This window comes from Suricata suricatta, chromosome 3, assembly GCF_006229205.1.
Source record: "Suricata suricatta isolate VVHF042 chromosome 3, meerkat_22Aug2017_6uvM2_HiC, whole genome shotgun sequence".
Lineage (NCBI taxonomy): Eukaryota > Metazoa > Chordata > Mammalia > Carnivora > Herpestidae > Suricata > Suricata suricatta.
Genome location: NC_043702.1, coordinates 60,622,739 through 60,638,377, shown reverse-complemented (window position 1 = coordinate 60,638,377; position 15,639 = coordinate 60,622,739). Strand labels below are relative to the sequence as shown.

General features: G+C 38.4%; 1 protein-coding gene across 1 annotated transcript in view; it reads right to left on the bottom strand.

Annotated features, from left to right (window-relative positions):
* The window catches only part of LRP2 (LDL receptor related protein 2), a 180,479-nt gene that overhangs the window by 61,357 nt on the left and 103,483 nt on the right, over window positions 1-15,639 (bottom strand). The window contains exons 32-37 of the mRNA XM_029933311.1: window positions 11,474-11,640; window positions 10,294-10,437; window positions 6,429-6,538; window positions 4,788-4,953; window positions 2,645-2,858; window positions 996-1,229 (exon numbers count right to left, since the gene is read on the bottom strand). Of these exons, the coding sequence (XP_029789171.1) occupies window positions 996-1,229; window positions 2,645-2,858; window positions 4,788-4,953; window positions 6,429-6,538; window positions 10,294-10,437; window positions 11,474-11,640 (1,035 nt within the window). The remainder of the gene's footprint in view (window positions 1-995; window positions 1,230-2,644; window positions 2,859-4,787; window positions 4,954-6,428; window positions 6,539-10,293; window positions 10,438-11,473; window positions 11,641-15,639) is intronic.

Genomic DNA, 15,639 nt, shown 5'->3' with positions numbered 1-15,639 from the left:
ACACCTGAAACTAATAACACTAAATGTATGTGTAGTGTGTACACACACACACACACACACACACACACACACACACACAGAGTTCAAATGTGCTGAAATATTAACAATTTTTGTATCTAGGTGAAGGGTATAAAGATGTTCACTGTCCCTTTCTTTCAACTTTTCTGCATTTCAAATTTTTCGAAATGAAAAGTTAGGAGCAAAAATTAAATGATTTTATACTATCTTTATAAGATGATAAATTAGATATGAGCAAAGTCATGAACACCGGTGAATGTAATTATCACGGAGGAGCATGTGTGGCACCAGAAGCTTCCTGACTTCTTACACCATATGCATTGCCGTCTCTTCTGACCATCCACTGCTCCATTCCCTTCGCCCTTTTTCTTCCCTTTTGGTCTTTTTTTGTATCATTATCATTATCCTGTGGCACAGTCCTTATGATGCTAGATCCCTCTGTGCTAACATGCAGCTAGAAATCTCTCAGTTCATCTATGAAGCAAGTGATCATTTGCCATGTTCACAGTATATGAGAATAAAGTACTGCAAAAATACAGTTACCAAGGAGATACTAATGCTGTCATCAATTTATTTATTTCAAATCATCAAATAGATATTAATAAATCAGATTATGGACTACCTCATGACTATTCTAAGTAGTATAACCTTGACCCTAAATCTCCATTAACTGTTCTTCTAAACACCAACTCTGTATACTTCTAGCAATCTCATGCTACATTCTATCTTTCTTTAGTCTTGTCATTCTCAGTGTGGTCCATGGACCAGCCACATCAGATGACCTGGGAACTTGTTAGGAATGCAGATTCTCTGGCTCTCCCCCAACCTACCAAAGGGGAATATCTAGAGATGGGGTCCAGACTTGGGTTTTAACAAGCTCTACATGCTGAATCCAAACAAGAAGAAATGCTTTATGGCACCAAGCATTCAACATGGCACAAAACAGACTGAAATCTTACTTATTGGAGTTGGCATACCTTGGGCCGCCACTGGCACCATGGCTTCTGAATGATCTGAAATTTCCAAGCTAAAGCCTCTGATTGTAGACAGCATTGAAACAACAAGGAAAGAGCTATATGGAGAGCAGGTCCGATTATCAGGATTGAGTTCCAATCCAGTGGCACATGCACATGAGAACAATCCTCCCGGTACAGGCAGGCAAATCTGCTCACAGGCATTCACATTGTTGCTACAGCCATTGTAGGATGTGCCTAAATGAAATCATAATTAGTTTATAACTTTTGCTCTCACGTACCACTCCACATCAAATATTTTATACTGAATCATCAAACAATTCATTATAAAAATCAATAACAAAATACAATACCTGGGTTAACAAAATAAAAACAGCAATGAAGAAACTATACAACTAACACATAACCACAACTATTCTTAAATAGAGAATTGAGCAACAATGGTTTTTTTCCACAAATCATGTAAGAATTAGGATTAGAGAGGTCAGGGGTGCCTGGGTGGCTCAGTCGGTTAAGCCTCTGACTTTGGCACAGGTCATGATCACACAGGTCATGAGTTCGAGCCCCACATCAGCCTCTGTGCTGACAGCTTAGATCCTGGAGCCTACTTTGGATTCTGTGTCTCCCTCTCTCTCTGCCCCTCCCCCACTCACGCTCTGTTGCTGTTTCTCAATAATGAGTAAATGTTTAATAAAAAAATTTTTTTAAAGAATTAGAGAGGTCAGTTTAGTTATACAATCAACAATGTGATGGCATTTGATTTAGATTATATAAGAACATTTAAAGATTTTTTTTCCCCATGAAATAAAAACAAATGCCAAGTGGCAAACCAAGGTTATAGACATCAAACAAACCATTTAACAAACTTCAGTTGGAAACTAAAAGCTATAAAATATGTCAAAGTATTAAAAATAATCTCTAGATTATAATGTTTACTGATCACCATCAATTTGCCAGGAACTTGTCCAGTTACTGTATATAGAGCAAATGTATAGAGAGACAAAATGCCTGTCCTTAGGAAGTTTGTTTTTGATAGAGAGAGACAGAGTGAGGGAGGGGCAGAGAGAGAAAGAGACACAGACCATTTTCTTTTTTTTTTTTTTTAACATTTATTTATTTTTGAGAGACAGGGAAGACAGATCATGAGCAGGGGAGGGGCAGAGAGAGAGAGAGGGAGACACAGAATCTGAAGCAGGCTCCAGGCTCTGAGCTGTCAGCACACAGCCAGATGCAGGGCTCATAAACTCATGAAATACGAGATCATGAGCTGAGCCCAACTCAAGGCCTAACCCCCTACTGAGCCACCCAGGAGTCCCGGGACGTTATATTCTAAGGAGAAACACAGACAACAAACTGATAGATAATATGTCAGGGACTGCTGCGAAGCAAAAGCAAAGTAAGGAGTAATAAAGAATGGGAATAAGCTTATTCCGAAATCAATCTGGCCTCTGAATGCTAGGTTAGTCTTTGACATTTAGCCAAGTTTATGATAGGGTTATCATTTTTATAGTATTTGGGGTAATTTCAATGTACATGCACGTATATGTATATAGGTCTGTGTGTGGGCATGTGTTTTTATATGTAAGTGTGTAGCTGTGTGGAATAGGCATCATACATTCATGAATATGTAGGTTTCAGTGACAAATACTTACTATGTCTGTAATAAACTCGGAGACCCCTCAAATTTGGAATATTCTCTCTCAGGACTATTTTGTTGTCCCCAGTGGTCTTGTCAACTCTTTCAATGACCTCATAGTGTTCATCAGCATAATAAAGGTAAGAACCATAGACAGCAATTCCCCAGGGATGGGAAAGATGGTGTACCAGGATCATTCGATTTGTACCATCCACGTTTCCACTTTCGATCTATAAGATCAGAATAGTTGTCATTGACTGCTACATGGTGAAATGAGAGACACGTTTAAAACTAACATTCTCTTAGTAACATTCTACTTGTTTTCTGATTTGATATTCACAATTACATTGAGCAATAGATCAAGCAATTGTCATTATTCCTATTTCACTGATGATGAAGTTGGAGCTCAAGTAAGTAAATCAACTTTCTCAGACAGCATGGTGAAGGAAAGGGAACTAAACCTCTTTAGGCCCTTTATGTGATATTCAGGACAAGAAGACCATTCAGTGTCTAACTGCAGATCATTACCCAGGAGTTGACTGACCCTGCATTTAACATCTTCACCAACCATTTCTGCAACAGGAACAGAAAACATGCTCCACTCAATAACAAGATACCAAGACTTCAATGGGGCAAAATGTTATGCTGTTATATTAGAAGAGCTAACAAGAAAAATAAAATGTGGGCATAGCTGGTTTGATTTCATTCCAGAAAGTGCCTCCTCTGTGCCAGGATTTGAGCTGAGTACACTGATGAGAGAGACAAATGAGGTTTGGCTCGCTGCCTTGCTTGACATGGAACCCAGCAGGTCCAAGAGCAGGTTATGCCCTAGAAACTGACAAAAGTTCCAGAAAGCTAGAGCACAGGGCAGATAAGGTTGGAGGGGAGCTTTTAAGGAGGTATCAGGACCAGATTAACTGACCACTCTCAGGTGAAGGGTTTGGAGCTACTCCTATAGGCTGAGCAAACCTATTTTGTGGTTTTATGAAGATAACAGGTCTCCATCATGAAAGCAAGAAGACAACTGTCATCCGCACAAGGCTAGACAGTGCTCAGTATGGTGGAGGTGGCAGAAAAAGGCAGAACATGAGAAAAGGAACAGAGGACAAATTGCCAGGATTTTCTAATAGTTAAATATGGACACAGTTATTAGAGTAAGGGGAAACATGAGGGCTCTGGCCTGGGAGAAAAGATGGAGAGTCACACAACTAACAAGCTCACACAGTCAGGAGGGCAGAGCAGATGCAGGAAGGGGAAAGTGGTGGGCACTGTCTGGGGCAGGTTAAGTTGTCCCAGAAGTCTTACTATGGGACAAGAGCTCCTTTATCATTGTAAGGTGCTTTTAAAACATCACCACTACTTTTTCATCTTCAAAGTGTATTACTAGGAATATCATTCATACTAGGAATGAAATTAGCATTTGTTGAACTGATAATAAACTGAAAACCAAACCTACTGCACAATATTATGGAGAACACCAAGGTCAAAACCAGATCTGAAGTCACTACTATTTAAAAAGCAAGGAAAAGGCTAGCACACGCTCAATTCAATATCCATAGCAACATTCTAATTGATCAAGCTATTACTGAGCACCTTCTATGTGCCTTGTCCCAGCTCAGTTGCATAAACACATCAGTGATGATCAAATACTATTTCTGTGAATAAATGAAATAAAATAGTTTCTGCTTCTTATTGCAGAATATAATGAACTCAACCCTGGGGTTTAAAGTTAGCTGTATAGGAGCTTTCATATATGTGCCAACCATCTAAGACATAAGAAAATAATATGTAGCTAGGAGGGGACGCTATGCTCTGAAACTTGGTACACACATTTTGTTTTCCTTCAGTCTCTACAATTGGAGATCCTAGAGAAATCACTAAGACATGAAAGAAATGGATCTTACAGGACAAGTAAGAAATGTGAAATTGAAAAATTTGATCTGGGGGGGAAAACGATGACAAAAATGGCAATGAACATTATTCTGTAATGTATTGGACTATTCAACTACGGCAATATTTGCTCTAGGAAAAAAAGATATTGGGAGAAAGGGCAATAAGACACTGGTCCAAGTGAGATTGTTCAGGAAACACAGCCACACAAGCAACAATCAGTATCAGCTACACAAGCTCAGCAATAAAGGCCAGTAGGGTGGGCATACCACTCCCGTGCTGGTGACAGCCCAGTAGAGTTTCTGCTCCTCAATATCAAGGGTGATAAACTCCAGGCGTTGAAGGTTCCCAGTGAAGAGAACTTTTGGAGATTTGCCATCCATGTTAGCACTTGCAATCTTGGCAGGAATACCATTGTCCGACCAATACAGTTTCCTATAACCATGAAAAGGCACCAGCATTTAATAAAACAGTGTCATTAATTATTTCAATGAGAAAAATTCGTTGTTTATTGCCCTTGAGGTGTGCACAAGTCAATGGAGGAAGTCTGAATCATTAATATCTTGTGACATACAATGTGGCGGCATACTTAACCAGTGTCCTATCAATGTTGGTATTTTTCCTGGCTATTATTGGAGTGGAAACTTACTTTGGTAGGGGATATTTTACCTTGGTCAGACAAGTTGGAAGATTATGTTGTGACTGACTAAGAAAGAGCCTACATTAATGGTGAATCCCAAGTTTCCATTCTTCTCTATCTCAGCTGCTGCCATAGCCTCAGCAGACCTCTTACACTCTTTCCCCCCAAGTCTTCAAACCCCTTCATTCTGATCCTTATTTGCATACCTCTTGCCATGAACCTCATCTTCAAGTCTAAGCTTCCCTACTAACTTCCCAAGCTCTGACATTCAATGCTTCAACCAAACTCTCCAATCTCTTCCCTTCTCCTGTATTTCTTCTTTTGAGTCTGTTCTTCAACCTTAAAACTTGCCTGAGCTTGCAAACCTTCAGTCACTCTCTGCCTGGCCATTTTAGCAATATCCTTATTTATTCTCTTCATCTCCCATTCTGCCTACTGTGCTAACAACTAGCCCCAAGTTCTTTTCTCTCTCTCTTTTCTTTTCTCAAACTCCAGGCTATCAGAAGTTTGCTGGACAAAGTCAAAAACTCTTGTGAATTATGAATGCCTTAAAAATTTAAGCTACCTCATCTTAGCTGAGAACTCTCCTCCCTACTGAACATTTTCTCCTAATTGGTCTCCCTGTCCCTGGCCTTTTCCACTATGATCCTGACCTATCTTTCTGAAATACAAATTTGATTCTATCATTCCCTTCCTCCAAATTCCCAGCTGACTCCTTATTTCTTAAAAGTAGAAAGTGCAACTCCTTAGCAATATGACACTAAAGTCCTTCCAGGATTTTTCCCCATTTTTCTATTTTGTCAACTATCACTGACCTCTAAGCTCTGGCTTCAGCCTTTTACACAGTCACACTAAATGCTGTGATACTTCCGTGCCATGATGCTTCTGCGCCTTCCTGCTCGCTTGGCCTCAAGTACCACTCCCCAGTTCCGAATCCATTCTCCACCCACTTCTCCTTCAAATGTTATCTAGCTCCTTAAAGCTTTCCACATTCACTCAAAGTCAGAATTCATTGTGTATCGCTATAATTCCATTTATTTAAATGACTAAAATTCTTTCTTATAATAGTGTTGCTAATTTAAAGCACATAGAAAAAAAATATTTACATCCTTCATGTTAGCTATTTCTCTTTCTCAATGAGATGCTGTTTCAAAATGTTGGGATACGGAATCAGAAAAGCTCCTAAGTTTGAAATCTTCCATTTCATCAGGTCACAATGTTAACAAGAATGGTGCTACATAGAGCACATGTGTCATTTATGAACACTCACCCATTAGCAGGGTCAACAGTTATGCCAACTGGAACACCAACTCCAGCAGCTGTCCCATCGTTGGTAATCAGGGTTTTTCTATATCTGACATCTCCTCGGAGATTCAAAACCTGTAACATAAAGTCACTTATTAGAACTGAGTTTCAAAAGGGGAAACAAAGAAGGCTGAGATGAAGGAGAACTTACACACACAAATTCCAAAGCCTGATTAGAGATGAATGGGAGGGTTTGTGCAAGGTTTAGATAATCCCTAATTGCATTTCAGGGTTATGAGGAAATCAGCTCAATAGAAAATGAGTAAGAAAAGCAAAATCACCTCTCAAATTCCTATGGATAAAAGGATTCAAATAGGTGAACATACAGAATCATTTCCTAAGAGAAGTTACTAAAATGCTGTCAGAAAAATATACAGGAAAATTCTGGAAGACCAATGGAAACCCATAGGTTTCCTGTACCCCAGTGACCTGGCCAAGGCACCCAGAGGCCCATTACTGAAAACACAGCTGACCAAACAGTGCAAATTTACTCAGAATTACTGTGAATTCTGCCCCAAATTAAGAGCCTGAGTTAAAACACAAGAGTTCAAATCCCTGACCATCTAGATCTGATTGAGACAAGTAAATTCACCTCTCTGAACTTAAATTTAATAAAGTGTGGATGATAATGGCATTGTGCATAGAGCTATGAGATCATACATGTAAAGCATTTAACACGCACCTAGTACAAGTGTGTTTCCTGTTTTATTTATTGATCCATTTTTTGAACACTTATTAGGCAACAGGCATTATACTAAACATTGTTGGATTGAATCCTTACAACCGTTCTGAGATAGATACGCATATTACAGATGATGAAAGAGGCCTACGGACATTTAGTGACTTTCTTGAAGTTAACAATTTTTAACTATTATTGATATAATTGCTAAAACTGATATTAACAGAATTCTGAAACATTACAGAAAAATACGTATTACTAGAATAGAAGCAGTTTCTTCTATTTCTTCTATTGAGAGGAGAAACAGCTAGTCAGAAAGTTGTTTTTTAATGCAAATATATTGTGTATCAATGTTTGCATTTGTTTTTGTTTTTGAGAGAGAGAGAGAGGGAGAGAACACATGAGCAGGAGAGAGGCAAAGGGTGACAGAGAACGTTAAGCAGACTCCACACCCAGGCTCAATCTCATGATCTAAGTCACATGATCTAAGTTACTGAGCCACCCAAGGACCCCAGGTTTTTATTTTTCTAGCTTTTCCCTCTCTCTGTCTCTATATGTATTTTTTCCTCCCTTTCTGTTCCTAACACACACACACACACACACACACACACACACACACACACACACACACCTCTTTAATCCCACATCAGACACCTGTCTGGTGTCATTCTTTTTTTTTTAATTTGCTTCTTGCTGCCAAAATTTCTCTCCTTTTCTTAAGCCTAAGGATCTCTTTGGTTCAAAGGAAAGTTGTTTTCCTTTTTGATACATCAAGTTCTTTATCACAGAACCATTCTGTACACTTCTTTTCAGCTGTAAAATTGAATGGGCACACAGCTACCCCTAGTGGAAAACATCTATTCAGTATTTCTCTTATTTTCAAATTTGAATTAAATAGGTGTAACTCTTATCCTGGAAGGGTATTATTCAGGTAAACAGCAAGTGAACAGTATTCCTGTGCCCATAAGCAATCTAACATTTACCTGAGTCACCACTGATATCACCAAAAGAGAAAAACAATTATCAAAAAGGGGGGGGGGGGACAATTTACTTTTGTAAAGGCCCTCTGTGATTATTCAAATATATTGATGATTTGGGGGGGGGGGACTCTGTAGTCACAGGATACCTTAGTGCCAAAAAGTACTTTTGGTTACTGAGATATAACCCTATTTTGCAGGTATGAAAGCACAGGCTCAGAGAAGTTAAGTGATTTTTGCAATACCAAATACCCTGCGAGTAGAGGAAGTACAGCGCTATCCTCAGTCACAAAATGCATTTCAAGTCTCAGAGGCTTTATCAAGTGCTTTTGTCTGTCTAGGCTGCCTTTTCCCTACCTCTTCATTTGGCAGTATTGGCAAAAAACAGTTCACCTGCCATTCTCCCTCCCCACACTTTTACTTCTGCCACTAGTCACAAACATTTTATAGTCACTACTCATATCACACTGGAACAAAGCTATTTGTTTCCTTGTCTAGCTCTCAGAGTGTGAACTACTTAAAAGCAGAAAAAATATTTTATTCGTCTTTGAATATCCAGTACTAACAATGGGACAGATCCATTTACTAACATTTGTTCAATGAGTAAGACTCAAAGCCAGATTCAAATCAGGTCTTTCGACTCCAAAGCAAATTATTTTTCCTCTGTGCCTCACTGCATTGGGGCACAATTAGGTTTGTGGCCTTACCAAGATACACATTTGCACACACACAAACACACACATACACACACACTCACTCACTCACTCACTCAGTCACAGTTACCCATCAGAGAGTGCCTTGTCACTATACCTACTAGTGATGGAGGAAACATGTCCCCTGCTTTTGGAAAACTATCAATTTAAAAGGGAAGACCCCCATTTACAAAGTAAGAGACCATAAGAGAGTAGTAACATATTTACTGTTATTCAGAATGAAGACAGCTCTGTGTCAAGAATTAAGGGTTTTAGGCAGTCAGTTGTGCCAATGTTTTGATGGGAGAGTCTCTACTTTTAGTTGAGATTATGCAAAAAATACTTTTTGTCACTGTCAAAGGGGGTTAAAGCAGGGTGGATTGCTGGAGTTATCATTTACAACAAGGCAAAGTCAGAACACTGCCTGAGAATCAGGGCGGTGAAGCTGACCATTTAAGCCAATTTCTTACATTATGTAAATTTCAGGAGCAGTCTAAATAACAAAGAGTTTGAACCAGATGAGCATCCAAGATTCTCACATTAAGAGCTGATGACTCTACCTGGCTTGAGATAACTCAGAGGTTAGCATTTGTGTAAATTGCAAATTCCCTTCTAATTGTGTTCTTGCCCTTGGGAATATTGAGAGGATTAAATGAGACTTTTTTAGACTATAACCAATGTTCTGACCAATCTGCTCTAACTTTACCTCTTGGCTGCTACGTGCCTTCCTCACATTTAGCATCTCCCTTTCTGAATACTCCTTAGAAAGGAACTTATTTACTTGCCGGCACCTCACTTTGACCAGTGCCCTTCCCATGGGACCCTCCCTTTGCTTTAGAAATGTTCGCTTTCAGAATTATTATGAATTAATAACCTTGTCCCACAATGGAACAAATAAATACTAGTTGAATTACCTCCCGACTTACTTCATGTGATTGCATACCTGTGTCCCATCTAGAATTTCTTCTGGGAACTAGAGTAAAAAGAACACTTATCGCACTGAGTAAAAGTATCAAAGGATTTAGAATCAAGTTTCTACTTTCTGTTTCACTGTTAGAAAAACTGTATTGGAGCCATAGAAAGATAGGTTACAACACAGGTAACCTATCAACTTGGTTTGGGACTGAAATAGCATTACAGACTTGATGAGGAAAGATAGGGAAAATCTGCCTACTATATTCTTCCATACCTAATGCTGAATTCCTTTTAAAATTATTTTTAAATTTTGTAAAATCCTTTTATATGAACAAGTTAGTATTGATGCTTAGGAAGAAAACAAAATAGGGCAGTAGAAAAGTTCCAATAATTTATTTCTAAGGTGGTGATACTCTTTGCTTCTAAGACTTTGATAGTTAATACCCATAGCTTCTCTTTGGATTCTGCTTAAAAATAATTTCAAAATCAATGAGAGCATTTCCTTAAAATACATTTTACATGCATCACAAACCAGTGTTTGTGTAACTAGTATTATGGAATCATTACCTCAATTGACAGAGTTGCAGGATTGGTGTAATATAAGTTTCTTGATATCCAATCTAAGGCCAGGCTTATGGAAGACTCCACCCTAGACAGAGAAATTAATACTGTCCCTTCGGTGCCATCTGTCTTCACTCTGTGAATTTCACCCTGGAAGGAAGGACAGGGAGAGATGAGCTATTTCAAAGGCCACAGCTTCTACAAGGAAGCACTTTCTTCACCACAGCCACTGCAAGCTGCTATGTTTCCTGAACACTCCTCACACTTGGAGGACAGTCAAAGGTTCCGGGCCATTGGGTGGAGTCACTGTGTATAATACTAACACCAGCAACACTTCAAAAATAATGATTTTTAAGTGTGTCAGAGCACAATGCAAGGCTTAGCATTTGGGTTTTCTCTGATACTGGCTACAGAGATTTATTTCTTAACTACCACGGCCATAATCATAAAAATAACCCAACTCATGGGTGAAAATCAGGGGGCCAGAAGCATATTTTACATAGAGGTGACAAGCCTCAAACACAAAGATCATCTCTCTCTTCCTCATTTGCCCCTTCCCCTCCTCACAGCGTTCTCCTCTAGAGGGTGAGCTACAATAGAAGGGGAACTGAAGGAGGCAAAGATGCTAATGAAGACCCCAGCAGCCCATCAAATGCTTTCCTGGAATTCCTTCAGGGAACTATTGCTTTTTGTCTTGAGTGATGATCATTTTAATGTTCATCTAGTATCTGCTATTAGCTTAAACCTCCATGAGAGCAATCTTTGTTACTGCTTCTTGGTGTGTATTCTACTGTTGGGAGTAGCAAGTTTGGTGCAGAGCAAATAGTAAGCACTTAATTCCTTGCCGAATGAATAAATGAATAATACCAATAGCTTAAATGTGCTTATTATCTGCTCTTTGCTCCAGGTAAACCTCTTATTTACATCCTTCACTGAATCAAAAAAAAAAAAAAACTTAGTGATAAATTAATTTATTTCTGGACCATTTCCCTTTTATCCACCCAGCAAAAGTTTGCTTATAAGAAGGCATTAGTGTGGGTAGGTTCTTTGAGTACAAGTTACAGAGGGAAGGGGGAAGGGAAGGGGGGTGATGGTCATGAAGAGGGCGCTTGTGGGGAAGAGCAACTTGGTAATAAACTATTTAAAAAAATAAAATAAAACAAACATATATATTTTGAACACTTACAGGATTCTCAGCCCAATAGATGAACTGCTCTGAGTCATCAAATTCAGCATCATAACCATTCAGTATCCCTGTTATGGGAACCATAGCATCATTGCTCTTCACCTCGGGATTGAGGGACATTCCGAAAATTATATTGTATCTTATGGTTATTAAGAAAGGTTGATCATCTGTGAAGATAGCAGATATTAGTCAAAATTATATCCTACTATTACCAGACATTTAGAGTAATGGAATGCAATGGATTGTTACCATCTTATAGGAAAAAATGTCATTGAAAGCTTTGCAGCAATAAATACCATACATGGTAGATATTTCATCAGACAATTCAGGGCCTTTGATTGGGTTCCAGCGGGTTGGTAGGTCACCAAACCTCCAACCCTACATGTAACACCTTGCACTTCATGAGTGAAAGAAAACATATAGATTATTCTTGCTGCATGGCAATTCTCAGTCTTGAGTGTGCTCAAAAAATAAAAACACTACCAAATGTGGCCTTGTGTTTATTAGAGACAAATTTACATAAATACACCATGGGCATCAGTCTCTTCTTCTCTGCTCTAAAGGTCGTTTATCAAAGATAATCTTTATCCTAGCTGTAGTCCCTTCATCAAAAAAAAAAAATTCTAAAATGAGGAAATTCAAGAGTGAAATTGGACTTATAATGCTCTCAGAAAAGGAAAACTGGAATGTGAGTTGTGTTATGAAGACATATATATATAATGTATACTCCATATTAAGCAAAATATAAAATGATTAATCATTGCATAATTTTCATCTACTAAAACTGATGTTTTTGTTATTTTGGCAATCTGGAAAATTTTGATCTTCAATGTGAGTATTTTAAAAGTTTATTTATTGAGAGAGAGAAAGAAAGAGAGGAAAATGTGACTGAGGGAGGGCAGAGATAGAGGAAGAGAGAGGATCCCAAGCAGGCTCCTTGCTGTCAGCACAGAGCCCAACATAGGACTCAGTCTCGGGAACCATGAGATTGTGACCTGAGACAAAATAAAGAGTCAGTTGCCCAACTGACTGAGCCCCCCAGGTACCACTGGCTCTTAACTTCTTAATTTATTTTAACATATCATTAGCTTTTCCTTTTTCCTGGCATTTCAATTACTAAAAATTACTTAACATTTATAAGCCTAATAAAAATTTAAAGTAAATACTGCAACTCTTAATGCTTTGTATTTTACAAAGTGCTACAATATAGAGCATTAGTCTTTTCACTAAACCTGTGAAGTTGTTTTCTACTGAGGCCAATGAAACTTGCCAGGGCTAGGGAGGCTCATCCATCCTCTCCCCACTGCTCCATGTCGCTGTGAAATAGCCATAATAATCGCCCCTATCTATTGAGAATATGGGCCACATAGTATGCACTAAGTATTCTTTCATTTAATTTATCTCCCTGAAGCAACCCCACGCCCCAGCTTTCAAATGAGACACAAAGAAATTAAGCAGTTTAACCAAGGTCACACAGCCACATCCTCAGACTCCAAAACTTATGTTCTTAATCACTACAAAAAGTGCAGACTAGGTATTAGTTATTGAATATCAAATTACCATTCAATTCATTTGATTTAACACACAAGTGTTCATTGGTTCAGTAAAAACAAGAAAATCCCCCCAATTTCACAGGATAAATTGTAAATTTTACTGACTCAAAACCTAATACTGCTCTTTTTAATGTATAATTTTCTTTTTGCTTAATTCTCAACCCCAAACACTGTTTAAGGCCTAAAGAACTGCATTTCTCATCCATCAAATATGGGCTTTCTTGATTCCTCTCAGAAGCACTTCTCTCAAGCCCTACCCAGCTCTGCTCCTTCAGCCACTATTCTCCGGCCCTTGATCTAATCACTGCTGGTATATTTGAGAGGGCTTACCACTAGTGAATATTAATGGCCAGTGAACCAGAGATTGGGAGTCACTGAGTGCTGCACTGGCAGAAAGTGGGAGCACTGACATGAAGGATGATGCCAGAGAGAGTGCATAAAAAGTGTTCTGTGGGAAAGAAAAAAGGAGCGATTTGATGATACAATACAGCTATGAAGTAATAAAAGGGTGGAAAACACAAGAATGAAGAAGGTGCAGGAAAAAAATATCAGAGGGCTTGTGGCATTTACTGAGTTCTACTGTGTTGCCACAGGCAACAAGCAAATATCAATGAATCAGGTGGAGGCTTAATCCTCAAGGAACTTTGAGTCTACAGAATAAGGCAAACTATATGGATTCCTAATGATAATGGCCATGAAGGAATATGCACAAAAGGACCTGGGGTGGGACGGGAAGGAGTTCAGAAGGAGGTGATATTTACAATTTAAATAGCTTGTAAATAGTTATATATTTGCCATCCTACCATAGTATGTGTCAATCTTTTGAAATTAAAAACCATATCTTCATTTTTATTTTTTTAATGTTTTTTTTAATGTCTTTATTTTATTTTGAGAGAGCAGAGAACAAATGGGGGAGGGTCAGAGAGAGAGGGAGACACAGATTCAGAGCAGGCTCCAGTCTCTGAGCTGTCAGCACAGAGCCCGAAGCAGGGCTCAAACCCACAGACTGTGAGATCATGACCTGAGTCGGACACCTCACCGACTGAGCCACCCAGGCTCTCCCATTTTTATTCTTTATGTCATGATCCCATTAAGACTCATGTTAGCAGGGCAGAGAAGTAAAAAGGAAGCAGTTGGTAATGGGAAATTTATGCATTACTGCCTAGCCAGACCTTGCACTAACCGATCACATAATCACTTGCACATAATCACTGAGACAATTGCCTTATGTCTCCCTCACATTGAGGCAGAAGCCTATGTTGGGTTGGAGGTTGTTTATTGTAGAGGATGCTGAGGCAATGTTTTGGTTTGCTTTTTTTGTTGTTGCTGTTCATTTGTTTTTGGCATTGTGGAGAACATATTTTCAAAAGAATAAAAAGCTATTTCACACATTGAAAGTTCTTGGCTTAAAATTTTATGTCACAAAATTAGGAAAAAATAGAAATATCTCATAATTCCCTTACCCAACTGTAACCATGATTGGTGCTCATTTTTGATATCACCCAGATCTCTTTAATGCTTATTTTTACATGGACTGTAGTGAACAGGATCTGTTTTTTCACTTAGCCTTATCACATCAGCATTTCCAAAGATATTCCAGACACTTAGTAAACAATATTTTAAAAGCTATTTAACTTGTAAATCAAGTAAAATGTTTTCATCTATAAATGTTAACACGTCTTTTAAGGTTATGAATGAAAAAAAGTGTGCCTGTTTTTCTTAGTTAATATATATTGGCATTCAGTTACCCAAGCGGTACTCCAAAATCGTTGAATAATGCTATTAAAGCTCCACCTCAAGAGAGTCAGCCAATGGAAAACCACTGGTGGAATTATTTTTGAAACAACAAAAGCTACTATTTAGATATCAATCACCATCAGATAGTAATATTGATTACACCAATCCCCAATGCACAGTTCAACAATTTTTGCACGGTGAAAGAACGCTTTGTATCCAAAATGTCTATAGCCCAGTTTAATCATCTGCTGAGAGGCTCTGAGGACAAACTAAATTAAACAGTGTCAACAAGGATTAGGTGCATAATAAGACTCTGAAGAAAAATGGCAAATGCCAATCCCTTCGTAAGCACTACCAATAATTAAAATCTTTCATCATGAAAGTATCATTGCAAAACATTATATCTTGATAGAATTCAATTTTCAGTAAGCGTACATCTGCAAAATCTGTAAACACCATTAATTTCCCGGATTCAGCAAAAAATTTTCCGCTTGAAAAATAACTTTCCCTTTAGATTAGGTTTCTGTTTTCTCTTAGCTAAAGGATTTTGTATCGTTAAATATTTTAACTTCTCTGCAACCATTTTTATCAATACCAAAACACATTCAAGAACTAAATTCAAAAAGCTTGAATTTGGAATAATTCTTTTAGATTTTTAAGCAAAGGTGAATATTTTTTAAAAGACTATTATTGAGGGTGTGGAGAGACAGGCACCCTCCTACACTGTTGGTGGGGGTGTAAACTGGTGCAGCCACTCTGGAAAACAGTGTGGAGGTTCCTCAAAAAACTATCAGTAGAACTCCCTTATGACCCAGCAATAGCCCTGCTAGAGATTTACCCAAGGGATACAGAAGTGCTGATGCATAGGAGCACATG